The sequence below is a fragment of the Aphis gossypii genome, chromosome 2, assembly GCF_020184175.1.
Source record: "Aphis gossypii isolate Hap1 chromosome 2, ASM2018417v2, whole genome shotgun sequence".
NCBI lineage: Eukaryota > Metazoa > Arthropoda > Insecta > Hemiptera > Aphididae > Aphis > Aphis gossypii.
Window position 1 is genome coordinate 78,052,147 of NC_065531.1, and position 26,143 is coordinate 78,078,289.

The window sequence follows — 26,143 nt, forward strand, 5'->3', positions numbered from 1 at the left end:
TGGCTCGGTGTACTCTCATTTTGATTTATTTTGTTAGTATACGTTATATCTTTAAATTAAAACAGACGATATCGTGTTATATTAGGTACATGAATATTTTAATAAACTCTCGTACTAATCAAATACCGCGAATAAGATAAGCGCGTGCACTATGACGTCTGTGTGCATGGTTTTAAATAAATAATATCGTTTTCATTCGATGTATATCACTAGGTATATTTATTATGTACTTAAGAGACTGCGGACAGAATTCAAACCAATCTTCTACATAAAACTCAAAATAGATAAATTACAATATTAAAATATAAGTCGAAGACCGTTGAAACAATATTGTGTATATTTTTTCTTCGTTATCAACGAGTTTAGTTAGTATAGTTAGTTATTGTACATACGTAGTTAATTAGACTATTTTCAAAATCCAATAGCAAACGTGGATAACCTCTAGATATAGTCTATGGATTTTCTTTTTGTCACGTATTAACGTATTATAAATAATAATAATAAAAAAAAAAAAAATTATTGCATAAATAATAATGGGGAAAAAAATACAAACAAACAAAACGTTTTGCGCATCATAATTTATTATTATCTAAAAATAAAATTGTTTGCGTGACGGATAGCTTTGACATTTTTTTTTACAAACCACGCGATCGTGTTTGATCCGTAAGACAAATCGGATTAACGCGTCGACGTGATTACCAAATAGACAATATTATATATTATTTAAACGTCCAACACACACAAATAATATTATATTCACGAGTAAACGATATTACAGTATTCGAAGGTGTGGATATAATGTGAAGGGTTATGGGAGCAAAACCCTCAGATAATGTCATCGTATGCTCATAAATACCTACGTACCTACGTACAATTAGACGCTATTATATATAAAATTATAAATACCACATTTATACAAAACAGTATATGATATTATTAATTCGTTTCTAACAGTGCCTCTACACACGATTCCGGCGTATACATGTCGATGGCCTATCATTTTTTTTTTTTTAGAACTAAGATTATCTACAATTACGCATCAAGTGGGCATCTAAAGTCTGGATCACCTGTAATTTTTGATTACTACATCGGATGGTGAATATTGTTTGGCAAATGACGACGATGACGATATAAATAATATTAATAATAATAATACATAATACATAATAATAATAATAATATGAATAATAACAACAACAGTGTACAAATAATACAAACGTATACGCGATAATACGACGGGATCTTAAACTGCGTATTATAATATTATTACGACGAGAATTCCGCTGTCAGTCTCGCCCCTCGCTCACGAACATCTGCGGCCGCCCCGTCGTCGGTCACGCCGTTGTCTCTGTGGGGGGGGGGGGGTTGATCAGCGGACACGCTCAGCTCAGACCACATCCGGATAGAACTCCGTGTCCTGAAACACCGTCTGCGGTTCGCCCGTCAGCCTGTCCACGGACGACGCCAGACACCTGTAAAGGCCCTTGTCCAGGGGCGTCACGTCGTGGAAATGCAGCGTGCTGCCTTTGGGCCTCAGGTGCATGTCGTACGTCTGCACCTCGCCCATTCGCCGCATGGCCATCTCCTTGTCCACTTTTCCCGGATCCACTCGTTCCCACACGATGTTCTGCGAAAACCAACAAAATTATGTACACCGTAAACCACGAGACGATATACCGAGTGTGTCGTTATGACGACCGGTGAGGGGCTTAGCGGGTCGGTGACGCGGGCGACTGTAACACGACCGATGTGTAAAAGCAAACCCTTGTCGGATGACTTATTTTTAAACGACTTCGGTATGCGATTATGTTTTACGATACTAGACTTAAAAAAAAAAAAGTACGAGATTACAAAGGAAATATTTAAACCCATAACCCGGCAACGAATACTCGGTCACGATATAATATAATATGTTATCTGAACAGTACAAACACCTTCACACGCAGTCGATGGGGCGAGTATATTTTATTATCAATTTCTCGGAAAAGTCCAACACACGGTCTTTAGACTTCCCGACGTTCTGATTCTGGACAAGTATAGAAAATATACTAAGTATATTATATGGGTGTATCGGTGACTACGCCACAACCACAACCAAACATTAAACTGAAGTAATGACGATATCGCAAATTACGATACTCGTAATATGTTTATTTAATATTATATTGATTATATTATGTTAAAAATTGTATTATACGAACTGGCGGGTGATACCTATTACAAGGCCACTGAATTTTCATTATAAACAATAATACCTATACCGTACATTGCAACTGAAGTGCACATTATGAAATTATTAAATTACGAAGTTTCGATCGCGTTCATCGTCGGACTTTTGAATCGAATTGAACTCCGAGCAGAAAATTACAACTCGTCGTGCGGGGGTTGTAAACATAATTAATGATATCGTTTTTTATCACACCTAACTACACTCGAAAGGGCGTTTTCCGCAACGCGCTCGTCTACGTTCGGTAACGTAAGGCCGTTAGCGAGTGAAAACATAACACCGCAACGACCGCGAAAAAGTTCTGAACGCGACAATAACAGTATTGTGTACATTAAATGAGTAAAACTGTCTCCGTAAGTACATGCGCGATAATCATCTTATCTGAACGGCGAACGTCGACTGAGCGCGGAACACTGTCTCGTAAACTGTTTCGAATGCCGCCACCTATATTATAATATTACAATGAACAGGCATAATATTAACTGGGTGATAGTATTAAGATAAAATAAAAAACATTTTTAAAATAATTTAAGCTTTTGAAAATATTTATTATTGATTACGGCTAATAATTAAAATGCAATACTAAGCGACATTATTAAAAAAATATATATATATTATATATTATCATCTTTAATATTATTGTTTAGCTGATTATTATGTTTTCGAATGGCAACGTACACTATTGATTTTATATCCCAAATCAAAATATTTTTCTAAATGTCTCAATACAGGTTCGAACAATTTATTAATTATTTAGTTAAGTACCGTGAGTTAAAATATTAGTTGAGCAGAGTGAAGAAGCCAGCGGAACTTCTCATAAAAAATACATATTTATAACTACTAATTAACCGCTCATTCAAATATCAACAAAAAATGTTTTGTTTTAGAATACAATAAACAATATATTATGATTTTGTTCGAAAAAGTAAAAATCTATTAAATTATTTTAAAAAAGAAGTAAAGTTATGATTGAGATACTTATAGTTGAAATAATATTTTCTAAAAACGTTTATACATTTTTAAATAACAAATTTTATATTAAAACAATCACCCGGTGTTATATTCGCATAATAATGTTGTGCTCAACCGCAATAAAACGTTTATCGCGTCCAATCTGTAATTGTATTGTTTTTAAACACAAATGGTTGAATATATTTTTTAAAACAATGTATTTTTTTACATTTTATTCAGAGTCAAACGTGAAATTTTTCAGTCGACTAATAAATACCAAAATTATTCAAAAACGAAAGTACTTTTTATTATTATTTAGGTTTTTTTTTCATGATCGCTTTTTTCCTTCTTAATTTAAAGGTTGATACTATATTGATTTGTGTTCATAGCCGTAAAACATTTTGACGATTTTAATAACAAAAAATAACAAAGTATATATATTTCAATATTATATTATTACGAGTGTAAAATATTATTTTATTTTACGTATACAATCGCCATACAAACATTAAGCAAATAAGCTACACATATTAATACTATTGACAAAAATATAATTGTAAATTTTATTATTTCTATGAAAAAAGCTTACAACTACAACATTGGGCTGCTTTCTATCTAAGATAATTTATGAAAACTGTTTTTTAAACGGATATATTACGGAAAATTATTATTTTTCTAGCAAGTCCTTTTAAGTTGAAACCTCATCAGTCATCTTGTAATATTTTTTTTTTTAACAAATTAAAGTAAACATTCATCAAACATCAACCCAGTCAACATTCAACAATACTTTACTGGAATGTCTATTCTCTCCCCCAAAAAAACAAAAAGGATTTCAATAAAATCTTCTACTACTTGCATCACCACCTCCGTTTACACAAACAATAAAGTAACAAAGAGAGTTTGTATAAATCTCTCATTATTGATTCCTCAACAAATGTCATTGAAAATTCCTTTTAGTAAGTAATATATAAGGTATTTCGTAGAAAAACAAAAAAAAAATTATATAATATTGATGTTACACTGGAGTGCTACCGTTTCGGTGAAATAAGACGATCTTACAATACAAGATGTACTGTGGGCATGCTCACTTCAATATTATAAAACCGTTTTAAAAAACCCATTCTTTCGTACTTTTTTTTTAATATATATGATGGTTTAAAATAAATAAAAACGTTTTAAATCGTGATTATTTGAATAGAATGAGGCATAACATCATTAGACACATAATGTTATTCTATTTATCTGTTCGATTTTCTTTGCCACCTGTCCTTTTCAATTAGCGTTGATTATATTTGTCGGACACAAACTTACGGATATCACCGGCACAGTACTAGGAAATTCGCAGTTGATCTCGGCTCCAGTAGGCGGCACCAATTTCCACCATCCACTGCCGATTCGCAGTCTCCGTGTCTTTTTGGTCTCCGTTGCCGAAGCTGTGTCTATTCTGTTGTAAAATCCCCATCTGTAAAAATTCAATATGGATTGTTTACATGTTTTTTTTCTGTCTATTTTCTTTTCAACCTTTGTTTACATATATAAATACCGTAAGCAAAATTATTCCCATTTCACTTATACTTATATTGGTATATAGATAAATATATATTTTTAAAACGATTTTACGAATTCCAATTTCTTCTATCGTCCTTAAAAGTTAAAATTAAAAAAAAAAAAAATACATTAAGTTCAATAGAAAAACGTAATACATAATACTATTTAAATTATTTTGAAACTACACGCACATTTCTGTAATATTATTTATATTATATTACACATAATAAATAAAGAGAATCGAAACTGTTCATTTGTATTTTACATTCGTATTCTAGATCTTTTTTTTTAGCCAATTAAGAACTTTCTGCATAAACTTAAAATTATAGTAAAACTAGTGTAATTATAAACTGATACAAGCATTAATTAAAACTACTTTCTATTAAGTTTATCACTTGATGTTTATTTACAGTTTAATTATTGTTACCTATATTTTTTTCTAGAATTCCAGTTTATGAAATTAATTTTAAAACTAAATGTAACTAAATCGATTTTCTGTTCTTCCGTATACCAAATAAGTAATGCGATTTGATCGTTGCAGGAAGCTAAAATACCTTATCAGAAATCAGTATAAACTTTTGTTTTATTTTGTAGCTTAACCTCGGTTCTTGTATAGAATATTATTAGATTCACAGTAATGGTTTTAGGTTTTAATTTGCCGCTCACTTAGAAATAAAAATAAACTCACATTTTAATAAGTATAAATCTTGGTTGAATATAAAACACAAAATGTAAAATTATTATAAATATTCATATTTCGATATTCTACGTTGACCTTAATTTGTTAGTAAACAAATATAATTTGATTTTTGCTTTCATTATTTGTATATTTTTTATACAATTATATGATTATAATTATCATAATTACTTCCTCGCGTTGTCAATCAAAATAATTGGATTTGAAATGTCATTGTTTTTCGTTCCCACCGTTTCCACTTTATTTTTTGTCATCTTAATAATATAATATATAATGTTTGAATTAACAAAACTGTCCTAGGAATTTAATGAAATATATAATGAATATACATTTGTAAAACAACTAAAAATAATACTATGCATATTTTTGAAATTTCAGTATATATATATATATATTATATTTATTCTTATCAAAACACTAATATTTAATACGAGAAAAATATAAACAATGTAAAATTTTAGTAATTCGAAATTCGTAATCGTTTAAAGCCGATAAAAAAAAAATATTTTTAAAATACGAAAAAATAAAATAAAACAGAGTTTAAAGACAAAGTATGGAGTTCGTCTGGACTCTGGACTCTCGTCATACATTTTGAAAAGAGCTATTAATGTATTCTAATAATACAAATACCGAGAATATAATATCATATATTATAATTTCTAGTTATTTACCTATTGATGTTGTCTTTTACCTTTAGAATATTATATTATACAACTTGCGTTGTTCGTATTTGACTAGTGTTCAGCTTGCTTACAGGTTCTAAAAACATGTATTTTAATATCATGTTATGAGTTTGATATTTGTTTCATCGCAACATGATAATATTATGACGTGTGCAATATCAGAACACGGCGATTACGCGGTATACGGCTAGTTATAACGTAAAATATGATTGTGATGAATGTAATTATTTGATTTAGGAAAGATATTGTAGCGGCTACAATATAGTTTTAATTGTGTTATCAGTCGGTGAAAAAAACTATACCAGCTATAAATTTAATGCATTCTACAAAAAATAAAACATTAGATATCATTTATTTATTTATTTTTTTAATCCAATTATTTTATGTGTATTTGAAATATTTAAAAAAAATAATAATTTTATTAATATACTATATTATTTGTGTGAAGGTGGTTCAATAGATTTTATTTTAAAATGCATAACATTATAATATTATTAAATTATTTTAAACAATATGTGCAATTTATTTTTAGCCAAAATTAGTTAACCTACCGTTTTACTATTAAGAAAATAATTTAAAAATAGCGATAGAAATATAATATAATAACAAAATGTCCTTAGAAATAAAGGTCGACAGTCAGTTTCCGTTCAGAATATTTTACTTATTCAGTAATATTATTTTTAATTGAGGTAGAATTAAGCACATCTATTACAATGACCTACTCAATAACGATGAACGTTGGACACCTTTTATATTTGTACACAGAACGATTTTTCCAGTAACTATTCATAAAAAAAATTTAAGTGTTTTGTATTATATGATTCTTGAAAACTTTTTTAGATTTTTATACTTCTGCATAAACTTTACTCTAGCTAATTATACCATAAAAAAGTCATAAATTGATTTTACAAGTTCTATATTATCGAATGAGTACTTATGCAAGTTTTATTGTCCTATTTATATGAAAAATAATGTTGAACTATAGTTAAACTATTACACCTATAATTTATTTATGTGCGCTTTTACCATATGGCGTGTAAAAACTTCAAATACATGCGATTGCTAAAAATGGGTGAAACTTTATAGATATTATTCAAAAATGTACAACGAGAATGTGTGCATTTTATATGAATGTATTTAGTAAAGGATTTGTATAAAAATGGGTTTTCAATAGTTTCCCAAACAATATTCGAAATCATCCAATCCCGAACCCTGGTTTGGTTATTTACTGATACAACTATTATATTATTAAAACAGTATAAGCGGACATATTATATCGAGTAGTTACACATATAATTAATATTGTATTACAATTTACTAAATTGTAATACTAATAATAACACGAATTGCTTTAATAGCCATATCGTCAGATGTACCTACTTAATTACATATAGGCTGATGACCGTCTCCAGTCATTGAATCCAAATTTAACACATTCATCACGGAAATCCGCTCGAAATCTACCGTACATCATAGCGGCACCCACTTTCCCACCTTTTTTTATTTTCCATTTTCCCAGTTTATTTTGAAAAATACTGGGAAATTTTTACTTTTGATTCCTAAAGTACTAACTAGATCCAATCTACTGCCAGAAACCACTCCCAAAGTTTAAATCGAACCATATTTAATGTTGAAAAGGTGATGACAGACAAAAAAAAAACATATTATTGTAAAATCAATATTATATCCATCGCTCCGCTCAGAATTTAAAAAGTAAGTATGCATGCTTGGTGAATTACCCTATACTACATATACATATCGTATGATATATCGCTATGGATGCATGTTTGTTCCTTGCCATGATTGTGTTTGAGTACGGTTTATTTTCGACTGAAGTCCACTGAAATTCCATAGCCATCTAGCACGATGCACAAAAAATTATTGACTTTAGAAAAAAATAACACGCGTTAACTTACGAGTGAAGCAAAATCGTTTAGAGGGATGCCGAGTGCCGACGAGCGTGTCGCGCGGGCGTAACGTCCCGAAAACACGTACCCATGTCAAGTCAATACGTTTTAACTTTTTAACCTGAACGCGTATAGGTAGATTTAGCACGGCATTTAATAAATAATAAATCAGCCCAATTGAAAATAGAAAATAGAAAGTCACGACTGCTATAAGAATCGTTGGAAACCTCTTGGATCACCCCGTGCCTTTGGACGTTTTCACAAGTATGAAATATGCGTTTCGGTGAAATTGTTTTTTTCTTTTATTATTATTATTAGTATTATTTATCAAGCTTTAATTGCCTTACATGATGATTTCCATTAGAATCCTTTTGAGATTTTACTAAATCACTTTTTATAATAATTATAATATATCCTCGTAATACTGGAGATATCAAACCACTAATCGTTTCATAAAAAAACACCTTTATTATAACTTCCCATTTATGAATTTTCCAAAAGTAATCATAAAATATTATAGTATACAATTATAATATAATAATTTGTAAAAAAAAAAAAAAAAAATTAAATAACAATTAATAACCAGTAATTTATTATAACCAGTATTATAACTCTAGCTATTTACAAAACTAGTATAATAACCCCTGATATTATTTTATGCTAATTTATGATTCTAGTTTTTGTAAAAATCATTACTTGTTATATGGTATATGGCCTTTCTGGAAGTTTTCTCGCATCGAAGCCAGCTTTTCAAAATACCGTATACCGTAACTGAAACAAAAATAAACTATGTCAGATTGTGTGTGATCGTGATACTCAAAGTCTAAAATAAAGTGTCTAGCGAAGGTTTTATTACGATTCCTACTCAAACACATATATTCACTTATATGCGTATAATAATATGTGTGTGTGGGTGTGTTTGAGTATGTGTACGTGTGTTTCACTATAATATACGTGAGAAAGTGATGTGCCCGTATTTGTAAACGGTCAAAGTGCCGTAATATTTCGTGCCAAAATGTATAAATACGTTTTAAAAAGCTTCTTCTCTTTAACAAAGAAATTCTACTTTTTTGTCTTAAAGCTTAGACAATTTTTTTTTTTAACGACGCTGCTTAATGGAAAAAACTCCTTCGTAAAAGTCACTAAACTTTATATATATAGAAAAAAAAAGTATATTAATATTAATCGAACAATAAATATTTTAATTAGATTTCAGAGAAAGTTTGATTTTCCATTGCTCATCATTTTTAATTACATTGTTATTTCATTAATTTTATTTAGTTACGAGCGTCTTGTTTGTTTTTATTTTTGTTCTTTTTTTACGTAATAAACGCACAAAATACTTCGTTTTACAGACAATTTTATCTATTTTATTAATCCATAATCGAGTACCAATAATCTTCCAACAAATTCGCATGAAGGAATAATACCGTTTCCAAATTTTTTGGAGATTCTCCAAAATACCAAACCTGTTAAAAATTGTTTTTTTAGTTACACATGATAAGATTTTTATAATAAATAATATTGTACATGTAGATTTAAAAACAACCTATCCATCATGAGTGGTCTGACTTTCGTCCTGAATAGGATGTTATTATAATTTGTATTTGTATGTATCTATTTATTTGTAAAAAAATAATTAAAATTAAAAGTTTCAAAGATAAACTAACAGAGTAAAATTTTCGTTATATACATATCAAATTAGTTATTCACCACATGCATAGTGCATGCATTATGTATATTATTATGGAATATGGATGTATTAATATTGTATAATCATAAAATTAACACAAAAAAATATTTCATATTCGAAAATAATGTCTCAATTTGATAAAAATAGAATACATAAAGCATTCTTTTTGTCTGATTATTTTTATTTATACAATTCCTAATATTAACTGTTTGCAGAAATTAACTAATTAGATTTTTACATTGCAGCGTAAATCTAAAATATATGTTATATAAATATAATTTTGATTTTTTTCCAATTTAAATATTTATAAAGTTATGAATTAATTAAGACGAACATATGTATACATTTTTCAGTGATGTAATCAATAAGTTGTTTTGAGTTCTATCGTAATTAATGAAATCCTTATAATAGTATACAATATTGTAACCTGATGTTATGTTGTTTCTATATTTTCCAACAGTGTAAGTATATTTTTAAATTATATTTAGCAAAAAAATTATTCAACGTTTTAATTAAAATTATTAAATTCACCAAAATATTTAGCCTTATGAAGTCAACTACAGTAATTCGTATCCTAAAAATATCTTTATGATTCATGTAAACTATCGTGTGTTCCCAGGAATTTCCTTCACGATTATATAAAATATATACGTACACTACACTGCGTTCATAGATATAATATCATGATATATTTAGAATATAATGAACGAACTTTTGTAATTACACAAATATTATAATCTCTTTGTATTAAAGATATTAAAGTAGGTAATAATTTAATATTAACTGAGTTTGCAGTTTTGTTGCCCGTCAAGAGGGTTGGTTATTTTATACATTATTGTACACTATGATCCTCGAAACGTCCGGTATGATATTGTTCTATCGGGTCGTCAGTCGTCACTGTTATTTGCGATGTGCCTCTAGTAGTAATTATGTTGAAGCACTAACGATTTAGTCAAATGGGGAACGAAGAAGAAAAAAGTGGGCGCATAATTTTAAAGGCTCCACAATGCTCTTTAAATACTATATATTCGAACGATTAGGTACCGGAAAGGGTGAAGTACTTGTGTATGGTATTCAAAAAGTCACTTTTTTTTGTTTGTTACTAACTAATCGGTGGCGCGAATTACAAAATATTTGAGTTTTTATTCAATGCCTAATTGTATATTTTGAATAACGCTTATAAATTCTTCATCTGTGCTCAAACTATTTGAACGTTACTAGATATTGTCGACAATTTTAAATAATGAATTTCGAAAATTGAAATAAAATCGTTCGATGATTAATATCAACGGAAAAACACCATTTTAAGCATGCGACAACAGTACATTGGTTTATTACCTATGGTACAGTTTAGAAAATGTCAAATACGTGACGGAAAAATCCTAACACAATTTAAAATTCATCGTTCAAATGTGTCAGAGTACGTAAACCCACCGTATAGAGATTGACTCTTCCATTTTATTAAAAAATAATAATAATAATGATAACAATAAAAACCCGTTTCAAAGTTTGAAAGAAACCGTTTTCAATGGATATTATGAAAAACGACCAATAACAATTAATATACCGACTACATATTATATATATATCATAATATATAAACTCTTTTTTTTAAATCAAGTCGGTTTTTTTTTAAATTCAAAGTTCTAAAAGAAAGAAAAAACAACACTATTGTTTTTATGGTAAAGTGTTTCTATAATAGCTCACACTTCCTCCTTACTCGACTGTGTCGTATATAAATACATACAATATACCGCAAAAACAATACGTCTGCGAAACGTTTCTTTTATTTAAGAATTCTCTGGATGGCGTCTCGAACTGATTAAATTTTGTAAACTGTCTGTAGGATTAAATTTATTAGAATTTTGTCGAGTAGAATTCGCACTAAAAATAATCCCGAATACATTTTACGCGTAATTAAAAAATCTTAAATGCCGTACGTGTAATCGAACTTTATTCTGGTCGATCGTACAAAAATAAAAAATAAACACTATACATTTTATAAATTCTACGACGTTTACGTCTTTCACAATATTTTCAAAAGTTTTACGCGCTTTTGCAAACTAGATTACGACATATATATTTTATACTCCGTACTTTGAAAAATATATATAAAAATACCCATAAAAGACTTATTATGGCGTGTTGCAAAAGTCTAAAAAAAAAATGTGAGCAAATACCGTCAGAACAAATCGTATAAAATATATATTATATTTTGCTGTCGACATTCGTTTAAAATACAATAATGTGTTATGTTATGGTGGATAACAATTTTTTTAGCGACTTCTTTTGTGTAGCCCGTGACTTACCGCGATCAGGGTGAACAAACATCGAATCATCTAGGCAAAGAAGAGTTATACATAGTATAGCAGTGGAGTCGAAAAAAATCGCCAATATTACCTAACTCAACCATTAACTACACCGCTAACAACATTGCTAGGTACATTGCTCCTAGTTTAATTTATTAACATTTTAATTACCATAACAACATGAGCAGCGATTAACACATTTTATAAATAGAAAAAAAATATCTTATTGGATCTATAAGTTTTCCAAATGTTATAATGATTAAAAACTATTTGTGAGTTATTCGAGATTTTTTTTTTATTATTATTTAGGATTGTACCTATTATTATTATTGAGATTCATTCCTGATATTTTTTCTGATAAAATTACATACAGAAATACAATCCAATTTAATCTGCTGGCAACAAAAAATGCATGTCGTCGTGTAAAAAGTTGAAAGTTTCAGTAAAAATATTGAAATACAAATAAATGAATACTAATGAAAAAAGTTACAAGCTTTGTTACTCTACCAATTCCATCTGTAATTGTGTCAATGAACACAGCACCATCTTATATCTACTTCTACTATTCTGTCCTGTTCAAAGTTGCAAGTTTAATATTCATAAATTACAATAGACTGGATTCTATTTGAATTTAAATTAATATTATATAACCATACATCCATACACAAAGGTAGTACCATATTTCTCCAAATTTTAAATTATTTAATAAAAAAAAAATACCAATATTTTAGCTTGCAACAACAAACATAACTATTTTAGTGTTATAATTTGTACTATAAGAACAATTTTGGTCCTAACATTCAAAAACCTTCAAACTTTAATTTAGCCTAAAATACAGGTATCTGTTGGTCTTAATATTGTTTCTTAGTAATTATCAATATTTATGGTATTGGTAATTATGATTTTATGACTGTATGCACAGACTTCTTTATTATTAAAAAATAATTATAATAGCGATATTTGTTATTTATATAGTTATTATAAATGAAAACCAAATGTATTTATAATTTATGAGGTTGAATAGTGTAAACAAATCAAAAATTATATTTACACAATTTATTGTAAAATTCGAAGTATTCATACTCCAAAAAAAAAAAAGAAGAAGAGAAAGAAAGAAAATAAAGACTACCAAGAAAACAGACAACACGAATCAATCGACAACACATTTGTCAGTAAACTGAAAAACAAAGAAATTTCCAAGAAACTATAGAAAGTAAAATAATTACTCATCTTATTTATCAAATAAATACATCATTTTATCCACTATAATATTTAAATTTCTTTAACTTATTTCAGAAGTAAAATCATTATATTAAAGTGCGTAAACGTTTATATTATATCTACTAATATTTTTAAAAATGTATTTATTCAGTACTGAAATGTCGTATTATTATAAAAAAAAAAATAAGATTGGTAATAATTTATAAGAAATATTATTAAATAATTATGAAACATTGACACTAATTATTTGATGTTTATTTCAATGTTTATAAATATATATTCTTATTTTACGTACAAAATATCTAATTTTAATATATTCTAAGGATTTTTTATTTTATTGATAGAAGGAAACGGATATGATCACATAAAGACATCTTTCGACAAACACGAGGTACACAAACCAAAGACAAGAAGGTTGCTAGGTAATGTGGTCCACTGGCCAAAGTACAAAGGCGTGAAGCATTGAGGGTGGCGTCTGCATATCCACAAAGTATCGGCAGATGCTGTTTTGTTCACAGTAGACATTCCCCCCTCAATCTACTTAATGGCCGAGGAGAGACAAAAAATCTTTGAAAACGTCCGAAAGCTCGAAGCAAGAGAAGAACTACTGAATGAATGGCAAACAAAATGGGATTCATACACCCTTGGTAAGTGAACCGGCCGGTTTGTTCCGAAATTATATGTGTGGTTCAAACGAAGTCACGGCGAGATGAACTACTAACTCACGCAAGCACTTAGCGAACACTTTTCCGCCTATCTACACACCGATTCGGAAAACTAGACTCTGCGGCCTGTTGGTACTGTGAAAATGAGATCGATGACGCGTGCCACACCTTTTTTCGTTTATGATGCGTAGTACACTATATTATAATATACTTGGGATTGAAATAACGCCTGATAACCCGACTGCCATACTGTCAAAAAAAGAAGACGAAGAGAAAAGGTGGCATATAAAATGCCATCCAGATATAAAACGTAGTTTAGATAATAATATTAGTATGTACGCTAAAGGCAACAAAGGAATAGTAGGAGCCTCTCTTATTGTACCCCCCACTCTTGTAAATCTAAACCCTAAGCTGATATTGTTGTTTTACAATAAACGATGGTAGATTTAGGGAGGGTTGGGGGGAGGGTAAAATGACTAACGTCAGTACTATCTCCAGTCCTTGATTTCAAAAAAAAAAAAAAAGTTTGCAATTATGTTATTATAACATTATATTTTATAGTAATGGGTATGTAGGGGTGTGTGACTAGGGTGATATATCATCCTTCAGATCCATTATTTATTTTTATGTTTTAATGGTTTGTTTAATAAATATAACAAAATAGAATTATCTGATAGTATCCGGTCTACGTCCATTGATGGTTATAAATCAAAAACAAGAAAAAAAAATTGTATTATTTGTGTTTTGTAATTTTTATAGAATGTTACGAGTTTTTTTTTTTTATAATAATATTCCACTCGAGATTTACTATTTTGTTTATTTTTCAGTTGATAATTCTTATAAAAAAAAAAAAAAAAAAACCAATGTTTTAAATCAATGTCAATAAAGTACATAATATCAAAGAGAGCTTTTTTTTAAATCGTCACTCCGAAAAGACTATCGTAAAACACATACCGCTGGTACAAGTCGTAGTAGTAAGTCGTAATCGTAACATGGTATAGAAATACTCACGCATGGTGTCCCGGGTAATAGTACTGGTGCCAGGTGGGTTTCAGGATTTCAGCCAACACGACGGCGTGCAATACCTGAATGGCCACCAAAATCCGCGGCAACATGACGTCTGTGCGGTAGAAATATCTTTGACGTAGACGACGAGTGCTCTGTACAACCAAACAGATGCTAACAGAATATTATTATAATGTTAATAATATTATTATATTATTGTCGTACGATACTGTCGAGATAATATCACGTTTAGTGGTGAATCGGTCGTACGATCAACGCGTCGAGAGAAGATTTACAATGAAAATCGTCACCGGAACTATATTGTATTATATATTATATTACAAACGTGTATTATATTATATTGTTTTACAGACAACGATGACGATAAATGTGTATATATAATATATATATCGATAATAATTTTATCACACTGCACTGGACGATCGCATCGGACGGACGGCGTTCGCGATGTGCGGAGGATATTCTCGGAGAATCGGTTTTTTATACGAAACCGGAAAATCGCTGCCCGGACGTATATATTCGCGAGCATAACGTACGGAGATATCATTTTTTTTTTTTTCACTTTTTCCACCTCTTCTGCGGCAAAACGGTGGGTTTTTTTTTTATGCCGTTTTCGTTTTACCGACAACAGCCGTTTTTTAGCGCGGTCGTGTCTTCGTCGTGACCTTCCCACCAAGGATCCGACGATTGTCAGTCGCCGGTGGAAGATCGGTAGCGCGTAATACGCCTCCTAATGATACAACGTTATTATAATTCGCCGCGCGACGACGTATCTAATATTTTACGCGTATGTGCAGACGATGATGATACGCGCTCTCTCCCTCGCTCAGCCTTGATTCGTTTACCGCGTCTCGATGACTTCGTTTTCGTGACGACGTTTGTCCGTTTTCATCGTAGTTCATCGCCGTAGAACGAACACGCGCGCGCAATATAATCGTCTTAGCGAAGGTCGAACCACATGTCCGGCTGGAACCGTCGGCCGTAACTATATTACACACTTTTCACCGCGCTCCCCGACCACCGGCCTGACCGTTGGTTTTTCGGCCGAACGCGGGACGACAAACAATATAATTATTATTGTGACATTATAATCGTTTTGGCTTTCCTTTTTTTTTCTCCTCTCCTTTCCGCCCGCGTTAACGCACTTAATATTCCGCGGAACGTTAAATATCTAAATAATATTATCCGTTTTACACTTTGCCACTGCTTATTACGACGTATACGTACTTTAACTCGCGTATCGTCCAGACGTGAGAGTTGCTGTGTCGCAGTGTATTATTATTTATTATGATTATGATTATTATCGTACTATATTGTATTCTTGTTCTTATTATTTTACGGTTGCGCTTTGTTAACTTTAAAACACGCACTGCCATTAGCGTACACGCCTGCCGCGGACGGTCTAACTTTATTCGCGGTCGTGTGTATGTAAAATCAATACTGTAACTTTGATTGGCAACGACAGACATTGGACGACACGAGACTACTATACACACGATTTTATTGAACGCACGCATTCGAATGTTTCGACCGACGAGTTTTACAGTACTGTTCTAAACAATTCTAAAGTTTTTAACAACGTTTAATACCGTTGACTCGGTGATGTTGGTGGGAAATTTAAATCCAGAAAATATGTGCATGTCGGGTAGACCATATAATGTGGTGTGTACGAACCTATAATTTACAGAAAATTAATTATTACTAAGATTATTCAATGAGAATACATATTTTTAACACTTTAAATAGATAATATTAAAGTATTAAAACAATCAGTAAGGAAATGTAATAGGAACACGATTAACGTTCATACACTCTATATTAATTTGTTTTATCGTGATATTAATGGTTAAATTTATTACTTACCGTCTTTTAGTTTATAAAAATATTATATACATCATAAAAAAATTGTTTTATTATTAAAAAACAAACATAATAAATATTTAATACAATGCTTTGTGTTCTATGTTATATCAATGAGTTCCAACAGTTTCCTTTAAATGTTAATTCACTTGGCTTTTAATAAACGTAATTAAACAAATTGAAAAAAAAAGAAGATAAACCAATATTTTAGAAGACGTTATATCAATAAATACAATGTAATATCAGACTTTCGACACTGTGTGGATCGATCAAATCGGGTGGAGCTTGTGGCCTTGAACGCAGTAAACATTTTCTCAAACGTAAACAAACGTATAACTTCAGGTTGGCACCCGGACTCGTTTCCATATTTCTCGGAGGTTCGGACTCCTGTTCACTGGTAAACAAAACCCCGATTTGAGCAGAGATCGAGTGTCAAAACTATATTATTATTCCTTGTTAATATACTGCAACGTTATCTATCAGTTTGGCAGTAATATAATATATTTAGCGTCAGTGGGTCTTGTGTACAAATGATTCGGTGGAATGTCCTCTCTAAGGTTTATATTTGGATAACGGTTTAAAATTACCACCTATAATACATTAACGTGTACTACACTGTTATACACGGTATGTACAGTGTACTTTCATTATAGGTATACATTTGTCCATTCAAAATTAATGTTAATAAAGCAGAGGACCCGACAAACAAATGTTATAAAATTAAATTAATTATATACGAGAATTGTTTACTGCGGGACGTCAAGAAAACCCGATAATGCACTTTTGTTTACTTACTTAATTTCAATACTCATACAAATAAAGACATATTTTCTATGTAAATTTAATGCAGCGGTTCTCAAACTTTTTTTTTGCATACCACTTAGGTGTATTATTAATCAGGCACGTACCACTAATGACTAAAAATAGAACGATCAAAATTATTATACAATTAAATACTTTACTTTTTAGTTAAATACATTTATTTTAAATAATATGGCAGTAAAATACTACAATATAATTTTTTTTTTTTATTTCTTTAATTTTTTAAAACAAGATATGAATTAAATAACAAATTTTCAATGAGATCAGAGTCGAATATTTATATTTAATTTTCCGTTCTACCACCATTTGGCCTTACGCGCAACACTATGTCTTACCACTAGTGGTACACGTACCACAGTTTGAGAACCGCTAATTTACTGAATCTAACATTTCTAGACTTGGATTTAAATGAATACAGTGTATAATGATATTCTGTTTTGTTTATAGTGTTCGAATTTCGTGTTCCATATTTTACATTATATAATTATGTGATCCATTAAAGTGTCAACATTCATTATTATTCCAAGTGTTGTTTTTTTGAAAATTATATTTTTGCAATTATTTATATTTTTTATTCTTTATATTTTTGAGTTTTTATTTATACTGTTTTTTAAATGGCAACATGCCAACATCTGTAATTTTAAATTCCAATGCAGAATGATTTTCAAAGAACTTCAATACACAGAAATCAAATTTTAACAAGTAAATTAGTAACCAATTAGTTATAACTTCTAAGTACTAAAAGTTTAGATGAGCGAAGTTAAGCGGAACAGAGGTACCACAAAAATGTTGGTTCACTAACTACTCAGCTAATTTAAACTTTAAATACTTATAAACAACTAATTAACTAGTCGTTTGAAATTCTTTTTTATGCATTAAAGTACTATAAAATATATTCTGTTTGGGAATATAAAATTTAAAAAAGTACAACAATAATATTATTCTGTTTTCTTTTCAAAAGGTATATGCATAAAAAAAACAAATTTGTTGACTTACAATGACGTCAAATAATAATTTACCTATAAATATTATTTTCAGAAGAGATACATCTATTTGTTAGTAAATAATATACCATATAAAGGATTATAAAATAAAAGCAACATGTTAAAACCGATGCATTAAAATCAACTATATTAGCATATAATAATATACTTACATCCTTTATAATATAGGTATTAGGTATATATGTGCATTGTTTTCGATTCGAGTAGAGTGTATTACCAGAGGGTTCCATTTTATAAATCGTTTATAAATATTCTTAATTGCTTTTCTGGAATATGAAATAAAGTTTATAATAAAATCGTTGTTGTTTGAGTTATTTAGTACCAAAATAAAATATTTTAAAATATATTTCAAGCGTGTGTTTTTTTTCTTTGGTCGGAATCGTAAAAGGTTTTCGGAGATAACAAACTCCAATCTTTGTTCAAAGACTGATTTAGTTTTTTTTTATATATATGTATAAGATTCCATGACAAAATGAACCTTTTCATATTATTTTTTTTATTATTATTATTTTAAATATTATCATCGGTATTATTATTCTTTTGTTGAATACAATTTTCGAATTGTTTCCGATCACAATTATTATTATAATATCATTGACGAATAAACACTGAGAGTAATGATTACTATTTACTGAAGAAGATTTTTTTGATTTGCACACTCATTGATTTGTTTTTGAGTTATTTGAAGAAAAATTTTTAACATTAAAATATTTTTATACAAATGGGTAAGATTTAAATTCTAATCATAGTTTTAAATGTTTTGAAATCCTCGAGCGTGTCTTAAATTTCATAGCTTTATTCTAATACATATTGTATATATTTAAATAATACTAAGAAATTAGTGTATTTTAAAAATAAAATTGAAAAAACCATATAAACACCTAATTTAAATGTTATAAGATAATTTTTATATCAAAATTATTAGAAAATTTACTTGCTTCAATAATTAAAACAAAAAACATTGTTCAATTTCTCATACAAATAGACATAAGCAAATATAATTTTTGCAAAACAAAATTAATTTAGCACTTTAAAAGAATTATACTGTACCTATATATTATTTTGACCAATCCATAGAAATTCGTAATCAATTAGTCATGCATAATGACCGTGAAAATGAATAAATTTTTTTCTAAGGTCAATGCCACACATAAGAAAAATCAACAACACACTTCACTGAATTTTAAATCACAATATTATAATAATCAGAAAAAAATGTATTTTTTTAAATGTACAGCCATTACATCTATACATCAATTTATAAACAATGGGGCCTTTTTGGGGTTATATACTGAATTGAAAAGTGGATGATTCGAATATATCATACTTAAACGTTTTGTTTCATTTAATGTGTTTATTTTTTTAATGAACAGTATAGTTGTTCAAAATTAAACGATATAGCCGGAATAAAAAAATTAAAATTAAAACGAAATACAAAACTATAAAAATATTATATAAAAAATCTAACAATGGTTTCTAATTGAAACTTTAACAGTGGTTTTTGAATTGGCAAGTACGTCAAATGTAATATACTCGATTATAATTTCAATAGCCGTAAAAGCCTAAAAATAATTTATATTGTAATTTTTTGTAATATTTAAATTTTTAAGTATTATTATATATAATTTCCATTTACGTAGGTACCTACATTGTACATAATAATATTTCTATTGCTATATATATTTTATATTTATGTCTATATTTTTATGCGTATTTAGTGAACATTTTTTAATAATAATATATAGATTAAATTTAAATTTCTCATTAATCCAACTAAAATAAAACAAAATAATAAAATGAAAGACTTTCGTCGAACGTATCTATTGATTATTATTATAGGCAATATTATCTAAAGACTTAGGTTAGTGGGTTATGTAGTAACCGTTCCCATTTGTACACTAAAACGTACTGTTTATAAATCATACAATTTGATACGATTGAGCTTTAATCCATACAGCTGTGTAAACAAATCGCTCGGTTGTTGTGAAATACAAAAAACCAAATAATGGGTAGGATTTAAACTAACTTATTGCTTTCGTGGGTTGTTTGTAATCAATCTACTAAATACATAGTATTATATAATTTATGTACCCTCGAAGGTGGTTTTTGGCCATCAAAAAAGTATGAAATTTACAAAAGATTTTGAGTACAGCATTTTTTGATATACTTCTTGCTAAAGTATTAAAATTATTTGGTGAAATATAATTTTTATAAATTTAAAAAAATTTAAGTGCGTTTTATACGTACTTTAATTTTTATTTTTGAATATAAGCATTAATAGTGCTAATAATAATTATTCACAGCTCTAATTATAAAATTATGTTTCAGTTAACAGTATAGAAATAATTCATGACGATCACCAATATAATTACAAGGTCAAAATGTTGGCTCATAGAAACCAATATTTCAGGAATACACGATAATTATTAAGAACCCTATTTACCTTTATGCTTTCAAACTCAAACATTGGGAACGACATCTTCTAAAGTAAATAATATAATCCGCATATACTTATATTTACTACTACTGATGTCACAAAAAAATAAAATAAATATATTGTTTTGTTTACTTTATACTTATGATGCCTTAATATATATCGAAAACTACAAAAGGCGTCGAGGTAATTCCAAAACAAAAATATATAAGATCTCTTCTCATAGAAACAGAAAGCAACATAAAATGAGGGAATTGTGAAAATATATAAAAACAGTATTATAATATATACGTATGATCGAAGCGCACTGACAAGCCGACCGATTTGATTCACAGGTGAGTTGCTTATGCGAGGGCAGTGTTGACTAGGACTATTACGCACGTTTCATTATTGTAATTTATAATTTATTATGTTTTTTTATTAATCGCCTATAGTTTTACAGACATCCGTTCTATTATTATCACGCAATACGTCATTATCAAAATAAACAAACGTAAAACAAATGAATGCGGGCGAAATGCTGTTTTAATTAACAGACTATTATTCATCTTTTGCTATAACCACGAATCGTGATATAGACGATAAAAAATATATTATCTGCCAAAATAATAAAGACAGCATGAAAATAACAGTACACAGCCTCGTAGTTCGACGCGCACTATCAAACATCACTAATTCGCGTATTTATTGTTAAGCTGAAATAAAAAACGGCATATATTTTTATTTTTTATTTTATTTTTTAATTCTCTTTTGAAGCCATCCCAAATCACAAAACAAACCACTATACGCGTCTAACCGTATTTTTGATGAACAATACTGTAGACCCGACGTTACGAGGACTCGAATGATTCCAAAAACGCAGTACATAGTGCGATACGCGTATACTGTCTTATAATTTAGCTAGGTAGATCATCGTTAAAAAGAAATCAAATGACTTTACTGAACAAGTTTGTGACTAATTTTGTTACGCTTCGTTTATATTCGATTTAGCTGTTATAATATCTGCGTACGTGCTTCCGATCGACCGCCAATACAGTAATATATATTATAAATAACTTCAACAGGACTCGTTGTCCTCGGGTTATACGAAAAATGAGTATTGTTATAATATTATAATGATTTTTTCGTAATAATTATCTTTAATGCCTTAGCCGTAGAACTCGCACACCGCGTGCCTAAGTAAGGTACACAAGCCATGATTTATCTGAAACCGGCAGTATGTCCAGAAACACAAGAACAACAAAACCCAAGGTTTGTACACTTCATCCGTCGGCAGCCGAATGTGAATGACAATCAATCCGTCGCAATTTTCAGAGTTGTAGTTCTGCGACGTATACGAATTGTAATGATTGCGGTAATAACAATAATAATAATGTCTTGATGTCTCGATCGTTGAATAATTATGGGACATCAAGTGACATAATATCATTGTAGTTACACAAAACTATTTATTAACAGTTCCGTATTATTATTATGATTGCTTTTCCTAGTTCTAATGTTACATCGCACGTGATCGGTAATCTAGACGTTGGCATTTTTGTTGTTCTCCTTCGTAATCTATAATAATTTATTAATCTTCATTTACGAGTGATTAATCGTGAACTTAAACTCAGATCCCACCTTTGCAGCGAGTTCATCTGCAAGGATCTGGTCACGGAGTTAAGGTCACTATTCGTTATACCAAAAATCCCAAGCGGTCACCCATCTACGAACTCGTGCCACCAGTACCTGTCATTTATTTTCATCGTAATATATCACTATATACTTGCAGACCACCTACCCACGTCGAGTAATTTAAAACCAAATATAAACACTTTTACGAAGAAGCAGATAATTGTTGGAATACATTGTTTTATTAAAAACAATATACTCATTTTTTTCTATTGATATTCTGTATTTAAATTTTTGCATTCAAATTTAATTTAAACAATCCAAAATTCAAATAAGTAATGCCTTACTATACAGATCATTTTACTAGGCACCCATTTTATGTGAAAATTGCCATCTATTATTAATGTTTTCGAAATAATTGCAATAATTTTTTTAATTGATAAATAATACTTTTTTATTGTAATATGATACGTATTAAAATATTTTTATTAGTACATTATCATATTAAAAAATAAATAAATATTATGTAGAAGAGCTAAATTAATTGTGTAAGCATACACAAATAATTTGAAATTTTTGAGGTCAGGTTTGAATACTTATTGTTACTGATAAATTCATAGAAATGGAGATTACAGACGTAAAAGGGAAAATGTCAAATGCCATTGGAAAACGTAGATCCAATATCAAATTAAATGACTTAAAGTTTAATGTTTCGTTTTAGTGCACATACGAAATGTCAAATTGAAGATAATTGTGTTTTATTTACCAGACGAGATTTGATTTCATGACGTTCAAAATCCTTTTAAATAGCTTAAAAGCCTTAGAAATTTAATTTACATTTTCCAATATCTTTAATTTTCTTTTATGTTCATCGATGATTGTATTTAAATAAAAATGTAACAGCAGTACTATGTTAGAACAGTGTCAAATATTGTTAGAGCACAATATACTTCGAATTATTTTGAAGTTGTGTACGTTTTTTTGTCGATATCAAACCGATTATACTATTTTTACGTTATTCTTCGTTTCATTTTAAATAGGTAAAAAAAATGTGAAGAAAACAAATGTATATAAATCAGTTAGTTTAATAAGTTACAGTAATATAGACAATATAAATTACTTAAGTGGTAAGAATTACAATATGCTTTGTACATTATACTTATACAAGAGCCTAATGGGTTCAACATTAAATTAATATAAATTTATTTCTTTTTTAGAAGAATTTTTCTTTTCATTCCTTTTTTTTTACTTTTTAATTCCTCTATGAGAACTATATTTACATTTAATTATTAATATATATTAAGTGTTTCACGTTCGATATGTCCTCTTATCATATTTGTTTAGGCCTAAATCACAATTTACAGATAATATTATACTTAATGAATAATGTTATCTATGTTTGTAATTAATATTATTTTGCAATCAAGCAAATAAACAGTTTATAGATTAGAAATAAGGTATTCATTCTAAAACTACACATTTCACTTGCATTTGTAATACTAATTTAAACGGAAAATTTAAATGTAAAGAAAATCGATTTAGGAAGTTAATGATATTATATTTTAAGTTTTTACTAAATTATAGTATTTATTATTATAAATTATGAATTATTATTTTTTATCGCTTAATTAAGTTATTGCTTTGAATTTATGTGTATTTAACCTTTCTGAAAATCGTTTCTAATAATCAATTTAGTATTTTTATTTTATAAAATATTTTCTATGCATGATGGTTTATTGGTTCACGGATATTTGCGTTGTGTACGAGGAAATAAAACAGAAAATCAAGAAATCCTTATCATTAATAGGATTTTCAAAGAAAAAATCTTGTTTTACAAGAAAAAAATAAAAAAAAAGTCAAAATAAAGCTTTGATCATTTTTTACACTGGTACGTGCCGCAAAAGGGGTTTATGTGTTTAACAGCAGTTCACATATTATGCGCCATTTTAAAAACTCGGGCGGGTATATGGATATTATGTCCCGGCGTTCCCCGTTAAAGCGTAAATCGTTATACCGATTTCCACGAAACAAATGTCAAAGGATGCCAGTTAATCCTGGCGAGAATCGTCGGTATAAATTGTCGGATTTGGACAATGTTGTGTCGAACCAATTACGCTAAATATTATCTGAAGCCCGTTTTCCTCGATTCAGCAAACGATTGCTTCTGCAAACCGAAATAAACCGAATCAACCGAAATATTTATTCACATGTAACGCTTCGTGTTGAGTGAATTTATAGTATGAATTATTATTTTTTTTTAATCAAATCGTGGAATGTTATGTTCATTAAAATCACAGAGAGAGAATAGAGATAGTATTGAAATATTTGTGAAACCTTGCTAAAATTATAACACTGCTTATGATGTTTATATACTCACGGGTGAGACGCGTGAAATTTATTTTATTCTCGCGTGTACGATATATCTTGCGTATCTATAATTTTAACACAAGTCCTGCAAAAAGTTCTTTGACATCTACCCAAAATAATTAGTTTCCATAGAATGGTCCCGATAAGAGGAAGACTGTGCAACTGAATATAATAATTAGTAATAAAATATGTCGTGAACGCTCGCGCAGTAATCACCTCACGCAAACAACGGATCCGAATTAATTTGTCCGCAATGTTGTTCTGACTGTGTGCGCAACGAGATAAATTTCGAGATCCAAATTAAACAAATCAGTTACAAAACAATGGTAAATATCATCATACTTTGCATATTATACAAAGTGAGATCACACGCTGTCCAGTGATGAGCTATATTTTACGTTTTTTAAACAACACACGTTTTTAACTGATTTTATACTTCAAAAAAGAGTCTTTTTTATCTAATTATGATAGACGTATAATATTAATACCAATGTTTATTTAAATATTTGTATAATTTTGTAAAATATAGTTCATTAAGTAAAACTACTCACAATTTTTTCATCTCAACCAAATCCATAAATTATTATAACTAGATTACCGATGTATTGTAACGTTAAATTTTTAAATTATGTATAATATCAATTATCATGGAAATATTTTATTTCGTAATGACAATATGATGAAATCAATACTTGGTTGTCGTGAAAAAAAAAATTAAAAAAAGAAGAAACCGGAAAACGTGATCAAAAAATTATCCGAGCAAGTTTTAATATTAGTGTTTGGTAAGTTCAATATTATAGCTTTGAATTTCCAAGTGCGCAAACGTCTACCGTATGCGTGTGCTGTGCTGTTCGTCTGCCTAGTGTCTACGTCGTATCTACAAAAACAAATTGAAAAAAAAAATTAAAGGGACGATAACGTCAAGCAGTACACAATACGTTTATTGTTTTCTTTTGTCCTCCAAACAAATTGTCATTGAGAAATCTAGTTAGCGAATATCAGTCGGCGAGAGTTTTCGCCTGGATATTGCGAAAGTACGACTGCAGGACTTATTAACTCCGTCCGTATCTAATCGTCATAGTATCGTGTATTGTTATCATTAATGAAGTTTTCGTTTT

General features: G+C 29.2%; 2 protein-coding genes across 2 annotated transcripts in view; both read right to left on the reverse strand.

Annotated features, from left to right (window-relative positions):
* The window catches only part of LOC114131757 (neuroligin-4, X-linked-like), a 502,436-nt gene that overhangs the window by 311,382 nt on the left and 164,911 nt on the right, over positions 1-26,143 (reverse strand). The window lies entirely within an intron of this gene.
* Positions 564-15,397, reverse strand: LOC114127774 (uncharacterized). Its single transcript, XM_050199854.1, has 4 exons — positions 14,913-15,397; positions 8,710-8,784; positions 4,490-4,640; positions 564-1,627 (listed from the first exon to the last, which is right to left on the reverse strand). The coding sequence occupies exons 1-4, from the start codon at positions 15,014-15,016 to the stop codon at positions 1,388-1,390; spliced, it is 570 nt and encodes a 189-aa protein (XP_050055811.1). The 5' UTR covers positions 15,017-15,397; the 3' UTR covers positions 564-1,387.